The 15,629-nt window shown below is 40.1% G+C and overlaps 1 protein-coding gene across 3 annotated transcripts in view; it reads right to left on the reverse strand.

Annotated features, from left to right (window-relative positions):
* Positions 1 to 702: 702 nt before the first annotated feature.
* TMEM65 (transmembrane protein 65) overlaps positions 703 to 15,629 on the reverse strand; it is a 31,183-nt gene continuing 16,256 nt past the window's right edge. For all 3 annotated transcript variants that reach the window (XM_042869049.1, XM_042869050.1, XM_042869051.1), the window contains 6 exons: positions 11,158 to 11,202; positions 9,442 to 9,509; positions 7,024 to 7,078; positions 5,839 to 5,881; positions 4,812 to 4,917; positions 703 to 4,003 (listed from right to left, as the gene is read on the reverse strand). In XM_042869049.1, coding sequence (XP_042724983.1) covers positions 3,908 to 4,003; positions 4,812 to 4,917; positions 5,839 to 5,881; positions 7,024 to 7,078; positions 9,442 to 9,509; positions 11,158 to 11,202 — 413 coding nt within the window. In that variant the 3' untranslated portion in view covers positions 703 to 3,907. The remainder of the gene's footprint in view (positions 4,004 to 4,811; positions 4,918 to 5,838; positions 5,882 to 7,023; positions 7,079 to 9,441; positions 9,510 to 11,157; positions 11,203 to 15,629) is intronic.

The following is a 15,629-nucleotide window of genomic DNA, read 5'->3' on the forward strand; positions in this document are numbered from 1 at the left end:
TCTGCTTTTGACTGGACTTCTGCAGTCAAGTTTACCACAAACCCTTCCCACTCCCCTCAATACTATTTTGAAAGATACTCCAGGTGATAAGGGTCCTTTTTGAACACTGAGATAAAGGTTAAAAGCCTTGACAAACATTAAATAAAAACTCTCAAACAGGAGCTTTGTATTACAAGATCACTAACTGCAACCTAGATTATCCATGGCCATTCTCTTAAGGTTTTAGGTCAAAATACTCCAGAACCATAAGAGAGACAGCACAGGATAATAACTCCTCAAAACTTTATTAAGGCCTGTAGTTTAAGAACAGCCACTCTGTCAGCTTATCACTACATCATATAAAATTGTCAGAGTATGTTGGCTGGATTAGTGACAGCTGTAAGTACTGGAGAGCTCCAAAGTCCAGGAGAATTCAAAATACAAACTTCAGTTACTACAGAACTTCTCATATGAATCCGAAATGCTGCTAACTTACCATACAAACATTTTAATTGCTGAAGTTTTCTCCTCCAAACAGGGCAGGACAAAAGTAAACTACTCCTTGGTGCTAATCTCCTCCATCAGTGACAATGGGACTCTCATTTAAAATTTACATAATAAACTCGCTTTCTTAATTGAGACCAAATGTCCACAAGACATTAAATGACCCCTCCAGCACGTGGTCTAATAAAGAAACAGAACAGATCTGCTGTAATTCAAAAGTTTACAGAAAGTTTGGCAATTTAATTAAAGACAATACAAAACACATTTTTGGAATTCAAATAATTTATGTAAAAGTACACGAATGAGAAATATCAGCAAGTAGAACTGGGTAACCACATTATCAGATGCATTTCTTTCTCCCTAGGGATAACATACAGTAAAAATGAAAATACACTTACATTTTAAGTTACAATAAAATACAGTATTTTAAAATAAACACAATTTCATGTCTACCAGCCCTTTAACAAGAAAAACTCCTGTTAACTCAGGACAAGCTTGACAGAGTAAAAACAGAGTAATACTAAAGCTGCTCAGTAACTCTGAGAGTGTCTGATTTCCTTTTATTAAGGAAGGAGAAAACAACAGAAAACAAAGAGGAGACTTTTGTTATTGCTCTGTCTTCTCAGTTACATATTTTTAAGACAGTGATCAGAGCAATGGGGATTTCTTTCAACTATAAACACCAGAAAAAGAATTCTTTCATTATCAGGAGACACCTTAGGATCAGGCACAAATCTTCTACTTCACATGAAACAATTGCACATCCACAAAAAAGCAGATCCCACGGGTGAAGCAAACCACCCCTACTGTGTTTAGGGTTGCACCTTGGCCCCAACAAACGCTTTCTCTCAACCTTCTGAGCCACTATGTTTCTCAAATGAGTTTTCATTTATGTCAAATACTGAAACCCAGAAAGTCACCTTGATTGTAACATCATACAAGCACCTGAAACATTCAAGGTTTCTTATCATGTGTCACCCGCCACATTTATAAATATCAAATAGATATCAAAACACAACTGATTTCTTTGATGGTATTCATTAGTTCTCCTTAAAGGCGTTGGTTGAAATACAGTAGGTTGACATACAGCAATATAATGCCATCAATTTACATGCACAAACTATTGAGCAATAGTACATGAGCTTTCCTATTGCCATCATAAAAAGAACACTACAGCAAGAGCTGACACAGCCTGCTGATTATTCTTAAGACCTTTGAAAAAGAGTGATGAAATTACTGCTCCAGTTAGAATGACAGCAAAGAAAGAGGTTTGGCTGCTCGTGAAAGATTCCAATGAAGATGCCAAGTATTGCAATGGGAAACACCATTGGAATTCTCATTTAAAAAAAATGCAAAAAAGTTATGCAAAATTGTTTTAATGTGTATTTCAATTAAAAAAAAAAAAAAAAAGAAAACAAAACAAAATACATACAGTTTTTCTAGAAACATACCAGAAACAGAAATACACAGGCAGAAAAGTCAGAGCTTAAGGCAAGGCAAACATGGGCATCTGAAAAAATAAAATCCAATGAAACTTAAAAAAAAAAACAAAAAAACAAGCAAAAAAACCTTATTACTGACATACTGTAAACCCACTCCTGGGAAATGCATTATCTTCTAACAGGACCCTCTTTGTTGTTGCTGTTGTTGTTGTTTTTAAAGAAAAGCTTTCCACCTTGAAAGTGCAAGCCAGAACACTTCTGTATTTAGTGTTATTCTTGCTTAGCTGAGATTTCTTTCAGTTTTACAGTTTGGTCAGGATTGGGTTAACACACAAAAGACAGCATATGCTACCAGGCCTACTGTCTCCAAGTTTTCAGAGCCTGCTTTTCACAAAGAGATATATCATGGTGACCTTCATTAAAGCTTGGTGTCAAAGTTTCAGTGCTGCTGTTTAAGGGGCTTCTAGAAATTAGTACAGAGAAGACAGATTTATGGCCAAGAGATAAGCAGTGAGCTCTGTAAACGTCCAGGTTACAATAAGACTGTATAGCAAATAAAAATCATGGGATGGAATTTTCTTTTAAACCATTTATTTGTTGGTTTCAGAAGTGCTAACAATTCCAGTGACAGAACTTTCAAAGTGCCTAGGCTGTCCCTCTTTTAATCTTGTTTCCAAATGGTATTGAAAGAGGTAAGAAAGCCCCCCTTGAACAAATAGTTATCAGCTTAGCATTGTTATTTGGCAAAGTGGATCCTGAAATTCTCTTGATAATTGTAATTATAATTCATGAACATATAAAAAAGCACAGTTACATGTGACTGCACTGTCAGATCTATAATACATCAAATAAGACTGCAAAACCAAAAGGCAGGAACAGGAAGAAGGCCTCAAGTCTTATTTTTTTTTTCTTTTTTTTCTTTTTTTTCAGAAGTCTCACAGCAAAAAAAAAAAAAAAAGTTTAATCATAAATCCGGCGTTATAATCTGCAAACCAGGTCCTCTAATCCAGACTGACAGCATATGAATATTTTATTGTTTCGTTTAAGCCACCCATCACAGACTTGCAATGCCAATACTCATTCGGTTCTTGAAAGGCTCCCCAGCCTCTTCAGCCCCCATCAGCCATTCACACCTCACTTTAAACAGAACTTTTTTAAAGAAAGAAAGAAAAAAGTGTTTTTGAATTAGGAAATCTGAACTCTTCGATAATACATGAGAAGCTCAGGAAGATAAGCTGAAGGAGACCTCAACTGAATTCTCAAGTTATTGTTTATCAGGAAGAAAAAAGGAAAGAAGAGACATTAATACAGAAGTACAGAAGGCAGAGTTAAGACACCACTAAAGATGAACTTGGAAAGGATATTATACTGCATTCACTTACCTTGGTCAGGGCATTAGACTGATCACCTCAGATGACAATTCAGAGATTCAGAATTATAAAGAAAGCAAATTAGATTGATGCTGATCACTGAAATACCTGATGTAAAGGCAGTGCAGAATGAGAGTTGGTGAGGGGGCACTCAGCCTTCTTGTCAAGTGAGGGATCTTCAAATCACTCGTAACTGACCTCCTTAATAATCTGTATTGAAGGACCTGATGAACAGCTGCAAATTTTTTGTCATGCAATTACATCTGTTAAGCAACCAATATGCAACTCAAGAGTGTTACTGTCATCCACAGTGGACTATTAAAGTAATAATATGTTAAAGAATAATGTCAAAAGGGGAAGTGGTAAACATCATTTGCCATAAGTGAAAACACTTCAAAAATGTACATTAAATAGAAAGCTAAATGGTATCTTATAAAAAGAAGTACTGAACACAACAAAGCCACAATAAATTAGTGTTTCCATAAAATGACATGCTGAAGGTTTTGTTCCCAAGTCTATGCATTTTTACTGTCTGTTAATTCCTAAATATTGACAGCATAATTGAGTAACTGAGGTACATTAGTTTACATCTGTGTACGTCTCGTAAAAACATTAATTTTTTTCTTCCAGTTTTTCTTCCTCATCGCCAAAGAACAACAAAGGAAACATTCCTAAAATGCAGCCAATGGTCACTCCAATAGCTTTACCCTAGAGAAAGAGGGAAAAAATTAAGTTTCTCACTGATCAGTTATTACTTATTTGTGTGCAGTACCACCAAAATCAAGACAATGAACAATCTGTTCTAGCTTTTGGTAGGGAGTGACATTTTTCCAAGCATGCAGACTCGAAACAGTCTGTGAGACAGAGACAAGTGTGTGTAATTAGCAAATTAAGAAATCCTGTGCTAAATGATAATCCTGTGTGATAAAAGACAATTCTAAATAAATGAATGAATGACTCATCAGGAGATGCACGTGTGATAAATAAGCGAGGAGCTCAAGATTCAAAGGGTTAGAATGATGGCCAGGAAGATGGGGAAGGATAAACAAAATTAAGGCACAACTGCAAGAAGCATTCGCTTAAATCTGGTAATGCAAATTATTATCAAGGTCAGAAGTGAGCAACGTGACAGTTTGTAAAGGCACAGGGTGAAGACAAAAATAAATAATTGGAAAAGATTTCACAATCTACCTAGACATAAAAGTTAACAGGAGAGGAAAGAAATTAAAGACAACGTCTGAAGAGCTCAAGCAAGGTAACTGCACAGCATACATGCAGTCACTGCAGAGATCATCCATACTACCAGCCACCTGTGGCTTGCTGTATACAAAAAAATGCCCAAGCTCAAAACAATCCATTCTGCTGATGCCAATACAGGCTCTCAACCAAACCTTTCAGGAAATCTGCACAGTGTTGGCAGCTATTAAATACTTAATGGCAAAGGTGACAAAAGGAGCTATCTTGTATTGGTTAAAACAAGAAGGATCCCCACAAGGAGTGCCTGCAGGTTACTTACCAAGTGTGCACTAAGACGTGTTTGCCACATGTCAGCTTGTTTGGGCGTCAGATCAGGGATTGAGAGACCCAGCCGTGAAGCCAAAGCTTCTACATAACCTGCAAGACTGGAAGAATTAGAAACCAAGAACAAATTATTTGGGATAGGAGAGTGTTTTCAGGAAAGGATTTTGAACCATTTAAAGCACTGAAAAATAGCTTTTCCTTCAGCACACTCATAAAGCCACAGAGAGGTAAATACAGGAAAGTATTTGAATTCCTAACGCTTTTCCAATCAATGCAAATCTATTAATTTTCTTACTGATTTAATATGCCGTATCTCCAGAAGTTCTTCAAACAGTAAGACAAGATGGCTTTAATGTTACTGTGCATTACTTGCAAGTAATCCTTGCAAGAAAAATGTTGCAGACCATTCACCCTTTTCTGTAATAACTTTTTTTATTTGCAGAAGAAAAAACTAGAGGGAAAATGAAAGAAACAACTTTATTTTAGGATCCACTCGGAAATTTCCTTTCAAAAAGCGAAATGCATCTGCGTATATCCAACAGAATAAAATACTGAGTTATTGGCAGCAAATAGATACATTTAGATCTGAAGCTACTCCTTTCTTCTCAGATATAGCAACTATATCTGCAATTCTTGCTGTATCTCAGAAGGACATGTGTTGTTACATGCTCAGATCTGAAAACCTGATGAGGTAATATTCTGTCATGGCAGCACTGAATCATGTTAAACACCAATTCCAAATCCCAGTGTTATCACTTAATATACAATATGTAATAGGAAGAGTTAGTCTCTGTTTCAAAACTGCAGCACTGCAGTTTTGGCCTCAATAATATAATCAAATGTCACGTGGTTTACTGAAGTACAACTCTAGAGCTAGAGAAGGAAAAAGAAAAAAACAACCAACAAGAAAACACCCACACCAACAAAAAGACACAAACAATTTCAACAGTTTGTATGTTTTAGTTCAGCAACACCAACACTGGTTACAAAAGAGTAAAAAACAGTCTTAAATTCAGACCTACCCCAGTCCAGCTAAATCTGAAACAAGGTTTCCCAAAGCAGCAGCTGGTGATGAGAGGGAAGAAGCCAAAATATTAATACAGAATAAAAGCAACCAACATCCTTCCACACCCACTGCTATTGGCCCTGGCTCTTATCAGTACACACTGCAGAGAAAACTACAAGAAATTTTATTTTTGAGCTTATCTTCTGACTACATCACAACTTGGAATAACAGCAGCAGAATAGTGACATTTTTGTCAGCTTACATGAGGACTTCACAAATGCAAAAAGATGACTTGGAAATTGGCATAAAAACTTTTCAGATCAGAGCCAACAATGGCCACACACAGCTGAGCTTCACCAGCTAATACTGCACACCAAAAGCCCTGCAGTGCCTGGAGAGGCACAGAAGCACTGGAAATAGAGCATATACAGCTTTGTTCAGCAATTCAAAAGCAGGCATCATTTCTATACACTGTGTCAGCTTAGGAATAAATATTATATGCAATTGAATATGTAACACTTTAAAGTTACATATTTAAAATACATGATTTCACAGGAGATCTTAAAGATATACTCTTGCTTGTGACTGTCTTTCATTGCAATGGAGGGCTGCAAATTTCCAGAAGATTAACTTGTTCTGCTGTACAAACTTCCATCCAAGCTATTTGTGTGCTTTCAAGCAATGCCACACCTGCAGTTCATAAGCAGTTTTTCCCTCTCACACTGCCAAGGCACAGAAGCAGTGAAGCAGAGCTCATTAGTTTTAGCAAAGCGCTGGAGAGCAGAGCTGCCTCTGCACCTTGCATAGAGGCAGGAAAATCACTGAGAACACCGGACAAGACAGCAGAGGCACATCAAACATTACTCTTAGCACTGCAAGCAAACAGCCACTCGCAAATAGGTACATTAATATTAGATCTTGGGGAATTTAAAAGCAGTTCCATTACAGAAATGCAAACGTACTTTTCTAACTGACCCAGGATTTGGACTTTTAGATTAAAACAAACAAATAAACCCCAAGAATTTCAGAATGGATTTGAAATGAAATCCTATTTCTGCAAATAGAACGCATTCTTATTTATTATGAAAGACTGCTGCTTCAAGACTAAAGAAGAGCCATTTCAAGCCCTGTGGCCTACTTTCAATCTAAAATACAAGAATGTGTCACATCAGTCTATGCATACTCCATTTTTATTACTTGCCTGCCATGGTTGAGATTCCTAGGACAACTCCAATGGACAATTCTATTTGGGTTCCCTGAAAAATAAGAGTTCTCATTATTTGATGGATATGGACTTAAAATAGAGTATCAATTCAATTGGTAAATTATCACTTATTTGCTTATGTCAAAATTGAAAGGACAAATGGACATTACTTCTATTAGATCTGCATAGCTCTTATTCTCCCAGCATATGCATCACCCCTACAACAAGAAGCTACTTTAGTTACGCTTTTAATATTTTACATTACCTCATAATGGCAACCTAATGGCTAAAACAGTAATCTCCATTTCTGCATACCATTTTCTTTACTCTTAATTCTTAACATAATGACGGAGCACTGGAACAGGCTGCCCAGGGAGGTGGTGGAGTCTCCTTCTCTGGAGATGTTCAAGACCTGCCTGGATGCCTACCTGTGCGACCTGCTGTAGGGAACCTGCTTTGGCAGGGGGGTTGGACTTGATGATCTCTGGAAGTCCCTTCCAACCCCTACAATTCTGTGATCCTGTGATTCTGTGTGAAAGCAAACTTCCAGAAATACTGAGCAAACAGATAAAATGTAGTGTCTTATCTCCTTTATGTTTTCAGATGAAGAAAACCTTAAACACCATCTGGTCCAACCCCCCGCCACAGACAGGGTCTCCTTCCACGAGGGCAGGCTGCTCACAGTCCCGTCCAACCTGGCCTTGAACTCCTACATCCAGGGATGGAGCACCCACAGTATCCCTTGGCAACCTGTTCTGGTGCCTTACCACTTCAAAGTAAAGAATTTCTTCCTTAAATATAATCTAAAACTACCTTCTTTTAGGTCAAAATTCTTGTTCTATCACCACACTTCCTGATAGTCTCCCCCCCATCCTTCCTGTAGGCTCCCCTTTATGTAATGGAAGCATGCTGTAAAGTCTACCCAGAGCCTTCTGTTCTCCAACAAGCCCAGCTCCCACAGCACGTTTTCACGGAGGCCCTCCAGCCCTCTGAGCACCTTCACGGCCCTCCTCTGGAGCCACTCCAACAAGTCCATGCCCTTCTTACATGCCCCTACGGCCCCCCTGACATGGACACAATACTCCAGGGTCTCATGAGAGCTGAGTAGGAAAGAATGACCACCCCTCAGACCCTGCCTGCCATACTTTTTTTGATGCAGCCTAGGGGATGTCTGGCTTTCTAGTCTGCCAGCTCACGTTTAGTTTTACATCCACTGACACCCCCTGAATCCTTCAGTCTGCTCTCTGTGCTTGAGACTGTACTAATTCAGATGCAGGACCTTGCACTTGGCCTTGTTAAACTTCGTGATGCTCACAAAGGTCCACCTCTCTAACCTGTGAGGTTCCCCTTTGGAAGGCATCTCTTCACTCCAGGACGTCAACTGCACCACACAGCTTGATGTTGCCAGCAAACGTTCTGAGGGTGCACTCAATCCCACTGTCTGTGCCACTGGCAAAAATGTTAAATAGCACCAATCTCAAAACCAGCCCCTGAGGAACGCCACTCATCACTGGCCTCCACCTGCACATCAAGCCACTGACCACAACTCTGAGTGCAATTATGCAATCAATTCCTTTCCCACCAAGTGGTCCATCTGTCACACTTACGTCTCTCCAATTTAAAGTCAAGGATGTTGTGCAGGATATGAAAGTGTTTTTCACAATGAGGACAGTCAGGCATTGAAACAGGCAGCCCAGACAGGTTGCACATTCTCTGCCCTTACTGCTTTTCACCTAAATTACTCCACCTAATAAAACCATGAACATCTTGGTCTGATCTTTCAGCCAATCCTGCTTTGCGCAAGACATTAAAGACCCCAAAAAGGTCCAAATCAAGAGCAAGACTAGAGGCAGAGCGGCTCCTGCAGTCCCTTCCCGCCTGAGTTATCCCATGATTAACATTACATTGTCAATTATAATTCCACCCAAGGAACAGCATATTTGGTCTTGAATCATCTTCCTGTTTCACCAGCCTACTTCATTTTCCAAATAAACTGAAAATATTTAAAGAGCATTCATTACTCAGCAACACCATGCTACATCAATACAAATGAGCATCAACACCAACTATGCTTGCACCACTGCGAGTAAAAAAACACTGAAGACCTAGATATAAATACATTAGAATTAGGTGATACAAAACTGCATCAACTACATGATCATAAATGTATCTTGAAGCATGCATCTGAAGAAGTTTCTTCCTAATTCAGTAAAATTTGTCTCAAGACTGGCCTTCAGATGATAAAACAACACTTTGCATTCTGCAAAGTCAAAACAGAGCACGGAAATTTTAATGGAAAAATTAAGAGCAGAAACAAGTTGAGTTGATATAAAAGGAAAGAAGACTTCCTGAAGCTCTCATTTAGTACAATATAAACAGTATTGGCTTGATTAGGGAATTAAATAATGAACTTACCGCAGCAATCATAATTGCGTTATCCAAAAATCCAAACCCTACAAAAGGTAATGCATTGTGGAAGAACACTAAAAAATAAGTAACAAAGAGATCATATTTATAATGGGTTCACCAGTACACACACACACACAACTGAAATGTGAATTTAATATCACCATTAAGAGAAACAAAGGCAACACAGCAAGAATCACTACCTCTGTTTGTGTCTGGCTTTTATTTCTGGCAAGCTTGGCAACTCAAGTCGTATTAATGGCTTGTGAAGAACCATGTGAAGTAACTTATTCTTTCTAAATTCCTGTACAGTTTTGGATGAAAGCCACATATGTCTGTTAGTAGGTAAAAAAATAAACTGATACTGAACAAGCTTTGATATTACTTACAATCCTTCCAATTCATTCTGCAGTATCAATAAAGATTGCCAAGAGGTCTCACCAGACTACTTACATAGTCTGAATAATTTCTAACCAGCACAGTATCACTGTATCATTCCTTTTTGTTCTACTCCATTTTTTTTCTCTCAACTTTTAATTTACATGCTCTCTGAGAAGAGGGGTACGAATTTGCAGAGCACTGCCTGCAGGTGCTAGCATACTAAATATAGCATGGAAGACAGACTACTTGACTACAAACACGGCTTAGAAAATCAATTTTTTTTCACTCTTTTTTTAATTCAAAATGCAGCTATTTAGTTTTTCCCCTATTTCAGATAGGATTAATAATCACATTTTATAAACTTTCGGAGATGCAAACATATGCAGGAAGAAAGAAGAGTATATGAACTTCACAAGCTGGTGAGAAGAAACCAGCAGGGCTCTCTTCTAGGTTTACTTCTAAAAAACACCACGAATCCATTACCGCAAAAACTGATGTCACACAAGACATTTCATGCTCAGGTATTTGAACACGTATGGTCTTCTCTAACAACCTTTCAATAATATATATATACCTTCTTGAATGTACACATAAAAGACTAAGGCACGGAATGTATTAACTTCTCTTTTTAAATAGCAGGACAAAAAAAACCAAAAGCTAACAGCAAAAAAAGCACACAAATAGATGCCAAAGGCTTTCAAAATGTGTGTGCGTAGCTGTACCATGAGCTCACATTTGCAGGGAAGTTGACAGAATTTTAGAATCCATGGAGTGTACAAAACCCCACTGATCAAGGGGAAAAAAAATATATAAGCATAAATACCTAAAAGTAGAAAATATTTGACTACATGCATTTACTCTCTGACAGAGTCTGAAGTCATAAAAATAAAATGACTTGGAAGAGAAATCAGAAATTGAAGAAACATGATTTTATAAAGAAGTCTACTTCCAATTTCTGTATAATTTTGCCCCAGCATCTCAGTTTATTGAACATCTGTGCAACTCACAGCAAGTCAATAGTTTTAAGCTTAAAAAGAAAACAAAAATCTTCAAGGTTCTACAGAACCAATGCAGCTTGGCTTAGACCAACAGCATTTGCTTCTGGCTTTGAACAGTGCTCTTTTGTTTGGGCTTTCTGTCCTACTTTTGTTAAATAGCACGGAATTCTCTCACCAGATGAGGTGCTATGAAATAAAGCACTGTAGGTGCTTGCTTTGGTTTTCTCCTACTCTGCAGTAGTATGGGGATGAGGACAGATCAATGGCTCATAGGAGAAAGACAAAGCAACTCGACCACAAAGACCACACAGTACTGAACCACATTCAGCAAATACTCTTATTTTACCATGTCTCAGTTGTCCTGGAGATGGTGGTGCAACCTCCAACTTCTCTAGAGAAGTCAAAATGAAATGAGAAAGTTAGCTGGTTCATCACATACTCAGTTTAATATATTATAAAGCATTTACCAATTTGGTAGCAGACAGTAGCTCTGTTACAATTTGTTTCGTTATTTTTATAATAAGTACTATGATATTAAAAGCCAAAAATTTACTCAACTGATATTGCAAGATTAAACTATCATTTGTAACTGATTATGCCAAGTAATAGCACACATTACAGAACAGCCCATTACCAGAAGCCATATTTATTGCAAAATTAAACAAGAAAATTAGAAAAAAACACTAAAGTTAGTTAAAAAAAATCCAAAAAGAACTATATTTTAGTATTTGTTTTGAACTCCAAGCATGCAGCAGAGAAGCTTCTTTCTTCCAGTCTGCAAAAAGAAAACGTTACCGTTTCTGTTCTGAGAGCGGGCATCATTTAACAGCTAGTATGAGAAAACAAAAGAAAAACACTACAACATTTGAGACCACTGATTTTGGTAGTAACAAATCCACTTTGGTCACTCATGCTATGAACATTTGAGGTACCATGGACTTAAACCACAAAGAGCTTAGAAGAACATCGTTCCTGAAGCTGCCTGAGGACGCTAACACTGCGCAGCTGAAGTGACGCACAGAACGTGGCACCCACAGCTCTCTGCTTCACAGCGTACATCTGGGGACAAGAGAGAGAAAACAAGCAACCTTCCAGCTTCCCTCTGCCCATGTGTAGATTTTAAGTACACGCCTCCTCTTTTAAAGGAGGAAAAAAAATACGCTTCAACAACTTCCAGCATAATGGACCCTGAGCTTCTGGCAAGCTGCCTTTCATTAGTAACTTCTTCAGGGAAAGGTTTAAAAAAAAAAAATAGCAAAATGCAAGTGGAGCCTACATCACTATCCCAAGTATTTAAACTGTACTCCAAACAGTGCTCCAAACAGGCTGTTTGGACAAATTGTTTGGACATCACCATCAAACCAGAGCTGCACAGATCACAGTGAGCGTCCCTACACCCATGTGGGCTGCTGCACTCGAAGGTATTGTAAAGGAGAAAACAATATGTGCACTTAAATTAATGTCAGGTAAAAATAAATCAGTTAGACCATAACAGTATTGAGCCAACCAGGAGACTGATTTCCAAATGAATCCAATTCCTTTAAAGTTTTAAAGCTACAAAAGTTTTCAAGCTTAAAAAAAAACAAACATGGAATCATAAACATTGGAGAAGACCTTTAAGGTCAACTGATCCAACCATCCACCTATCACCAATATTGCACACTAACTGCTACATATACTTATGTACTACTTATACTTTCCTTAAACATCTCCAGGGATGGTGACTCCCCCACCACCCTGGGCAACCTGTGCCAATCCCTCACCATTCCTTCTGAAAATAAATTTCTCCTTATATCCCACCTGAACCTCCCCTGTCACAACCTGAGACCATTCTCCCTCATCCTATTGCTGTTACCTGGCAGCAGAGGCCGACCCCCACCTCCCCACAGCCTCCTTTCATGCAGCTGTAGAAAGCAATAAGGTCTCCCCTGAGCCTCCTCTTCTATGACTGAACAACGCCAGTTCTCTCAGCTGCTCCCCAAAAAACTTGTGCTCCAGACCCTTCACAGCTTTGCTGCCGTTCTCTGGACAAACTTGAGGGTCTCAATGTTTTTCCTGCTGTGAGAAGCCCAAAACTGAACACAGTACTTGAGGTGCAGCCTGATCAGAGCCAAATACAAAGGGACAATCTCCTCCCTCCTTCTGCTTCCCTTCTGCTTTCCTGGCTGCACTATATTTCTCATATAAGCCAGGATCCCATTGGTCTTCTTGGCCACCTGGGCACACTGCTGGCTCACGTTCAGCCAGCTGCCAGCTAACATGCCCAAATCCTTTTCCTCTGCGCAGCTTTCCAGTCACTCTGCCCCAAGCCTGTAGTGCTGCCTGGGGTTGTTATGAGCAAAGTGCAGGACCCAGCACTTGGTCTTGTTGAACTTCATCTCACTAGCCTCAGCCCAACTATTCAGCCTGTTCAGATCTCTCAATAGGGCCTTCTCACTGTTAGGCAATTCAACATTTCCTCCCAAGCTGGTGTCATCTGCACACTTACTGTTGGTGCACTCAATTCCCTCATCCAAATCACTGATAAAGATTTTAAACAGGACAGGCCTCAGTTGTGACCCCTGTGGAACACCACTTGTGACCAGTCGCCTGCTGGATTTAACTCCAAACATCATCACTTCCTGGGCCCAGTCCTCCTGCCAGTTCTTTACCCAGCAAAGAGCGTAGCAGTCCAAAACATGGGCAGCAAGCTTCTCCAGGAGAATACTATGGGAGACAAAGGCTTTGCTGAAGTCTAGGCAGACTACATCAACAGCCTCTCCCTCAACCACCAAGCAAGTCACCTGAACGTAGGAGATTAGACGGTCCAGCAGGACCTGCCTTTCATTAACTACACACAAGCTGCTGAAGAGCTGCTTCCATCTGCCTAAAATGCACATATCCAAGCCCCACAGACACAGCCACTCGCATTTAGCAGACAAGAGAGAGAAGCACAACCTGTATACTAGGAAACTCACAGAAGTTTTCTTCCCCCCTAGAAAACACCATGGAATTCATATCACTGAAGCTCAGGGTGGAGACAGGCCCAAGGAGCAGCCTGTGGGTACAAGCAGGAAGCCCCGGAAGAACATGCTACAAATCTCAGCTGTTGTTAGGAAGGATGAGACGAGGGATGGGACCTGTTCTTCCAACACAAACTTCTGCACCTGGGTAGAACCGGCCTCAATCCATCCATGCAGGGTAAGCAGGCACTTACAGGAGCATGGAATGAGTGTTCTGTACACATCACTGCTGTCATTTCAGAAGCTTTTCTCAGAGAACAGAAAAATGGTTCTTACAGCATTTGGTAAAGTCAGAGCTGCTATGAATACGGGAGATTTAATGAAGGTCACTGCTTTCCAGAGCTCCTGAACTCTCAGGGTAGCCAGGAAAGCAAAGCCATGGTCCTCACATTTCCATTAAAGCTTCCCTCTTTTTATCCTTCTGGATGCTGGATAAGGATAAAATCCCTAAATGCTGAATCCAAGCACAGGAGATAATAGGCTGCTGCCCTTTCTGCTCCCATGGGAAGCCATAACAATGACCAGCATGGTTCCTGGCCCCAGATCCATCCCAACAAGTACTGTCTGTCCTGAGGCACCCTCCAGACACAGAGATCTTGTGATAAAAATCCATAGTGGCATACAGACTCCTAGCAAACACTCCTTTTGGCTCTCAAGACGTGACCTCTTTTGTAGCATGCCTAATTTTAACACGTGGTGTATGGGAACTACTGAATCACGGCCTGAATCTCTGACTGATCACCTGAGATGAGCAATGAGTCAGCCCTGGGAGCACAGGTGAAGGCAATTCACCTGGGCTGCTAGAAGGGGTGGAGCCTGGCTGCACCTCTCCTAGACCCATTTAAGAGCTGACTGCCAGTGGGGAAGGATCTCTTCTAGAGATCCCTTTTTTGGAGTTTTGCAGTGAGCCCAGGATGAAGGTAAGCACTTCATTTATTCTCTTTTCTATAACAACCTGCTTAGCCCAACTCTCTTGTTTATTTCATGATTATAACATCTGTATATTCATCGATTATACATGTGATTACAATGGCCAGTTAGTTATAAGCACCAAGTAAAATATTTTATAGAATACCTAGAGTTTGAATGGGCCCATAATGATCATCAAGTCCAACTCCTGGTACCACACAGGACTGCCTAAAACTTACACAGTATGTCTGAGAGAGCTGTACAGAAACTTCTTGAGCCCTAGCAGCTCAGGGCCATGCCCACCACCCCCTGCTGCACACCCTGTCCCTGACCCCCACCCGCCCCTCCCCTGCACAGCTCCCTGCCGATCCCTCGGGCCCTGTCGCTGTCACACAGAGCAGAGCTCAGTGCTGCCCTCTGCTCCCTATCAGGAGCTGCAGCTGCCTGCAGGCCTCCCTTCAGCTCCTCTGCTCTGGGCTGAGCAACCCATGGACCTCAGCTTCTCCTCCCATGTCCCCCTGCTCAACCCGTCTAGATCCTTCACCATCTCTGTTGTCACAAATTACCCTATCAATTTGTTGGGGTATTGGTACAGAAGATGAAAAATTATTCGGTTATCAAGAACAGAGTTCTCAAATGTTAGTCTTGTGGGCTTAACTACCACTGATATTGTCTGAGCTTGATAGCACATGGCATTCTACATAATTACACTCTCTTTGGTGTAGTCAGAAAGCTATTAAGCAGCCAAAACACAGTGCATTATTTATTTCAGAAACTTATTACCAAAAGGAGGAGCTGAGGACACTTGTTTGGCAGGAGAAAAAAAAAAAATCAATCTGTAAACCCATGAATAATGGAAGTTTTAACGCTCACATTAACTACAAATGACACAAGTCGTCTCCTTCAG

Source organism: Lagopus leucura, unplaced genomic scaffold (genome assembly GCF_019238085.1).
Source record: "Lagopus leucura isolate 7727_CA_CO unplaced genomic scaffold, USGS_WTPT01 Super-Scaffold_100002, whole genome shotgun sequence".
Lineage (NCBI taxonomy): Eukaryota > Metazoa > Chordata > Aves > Galliformes > Phasianidae > Lagopus > Lagopus leucura.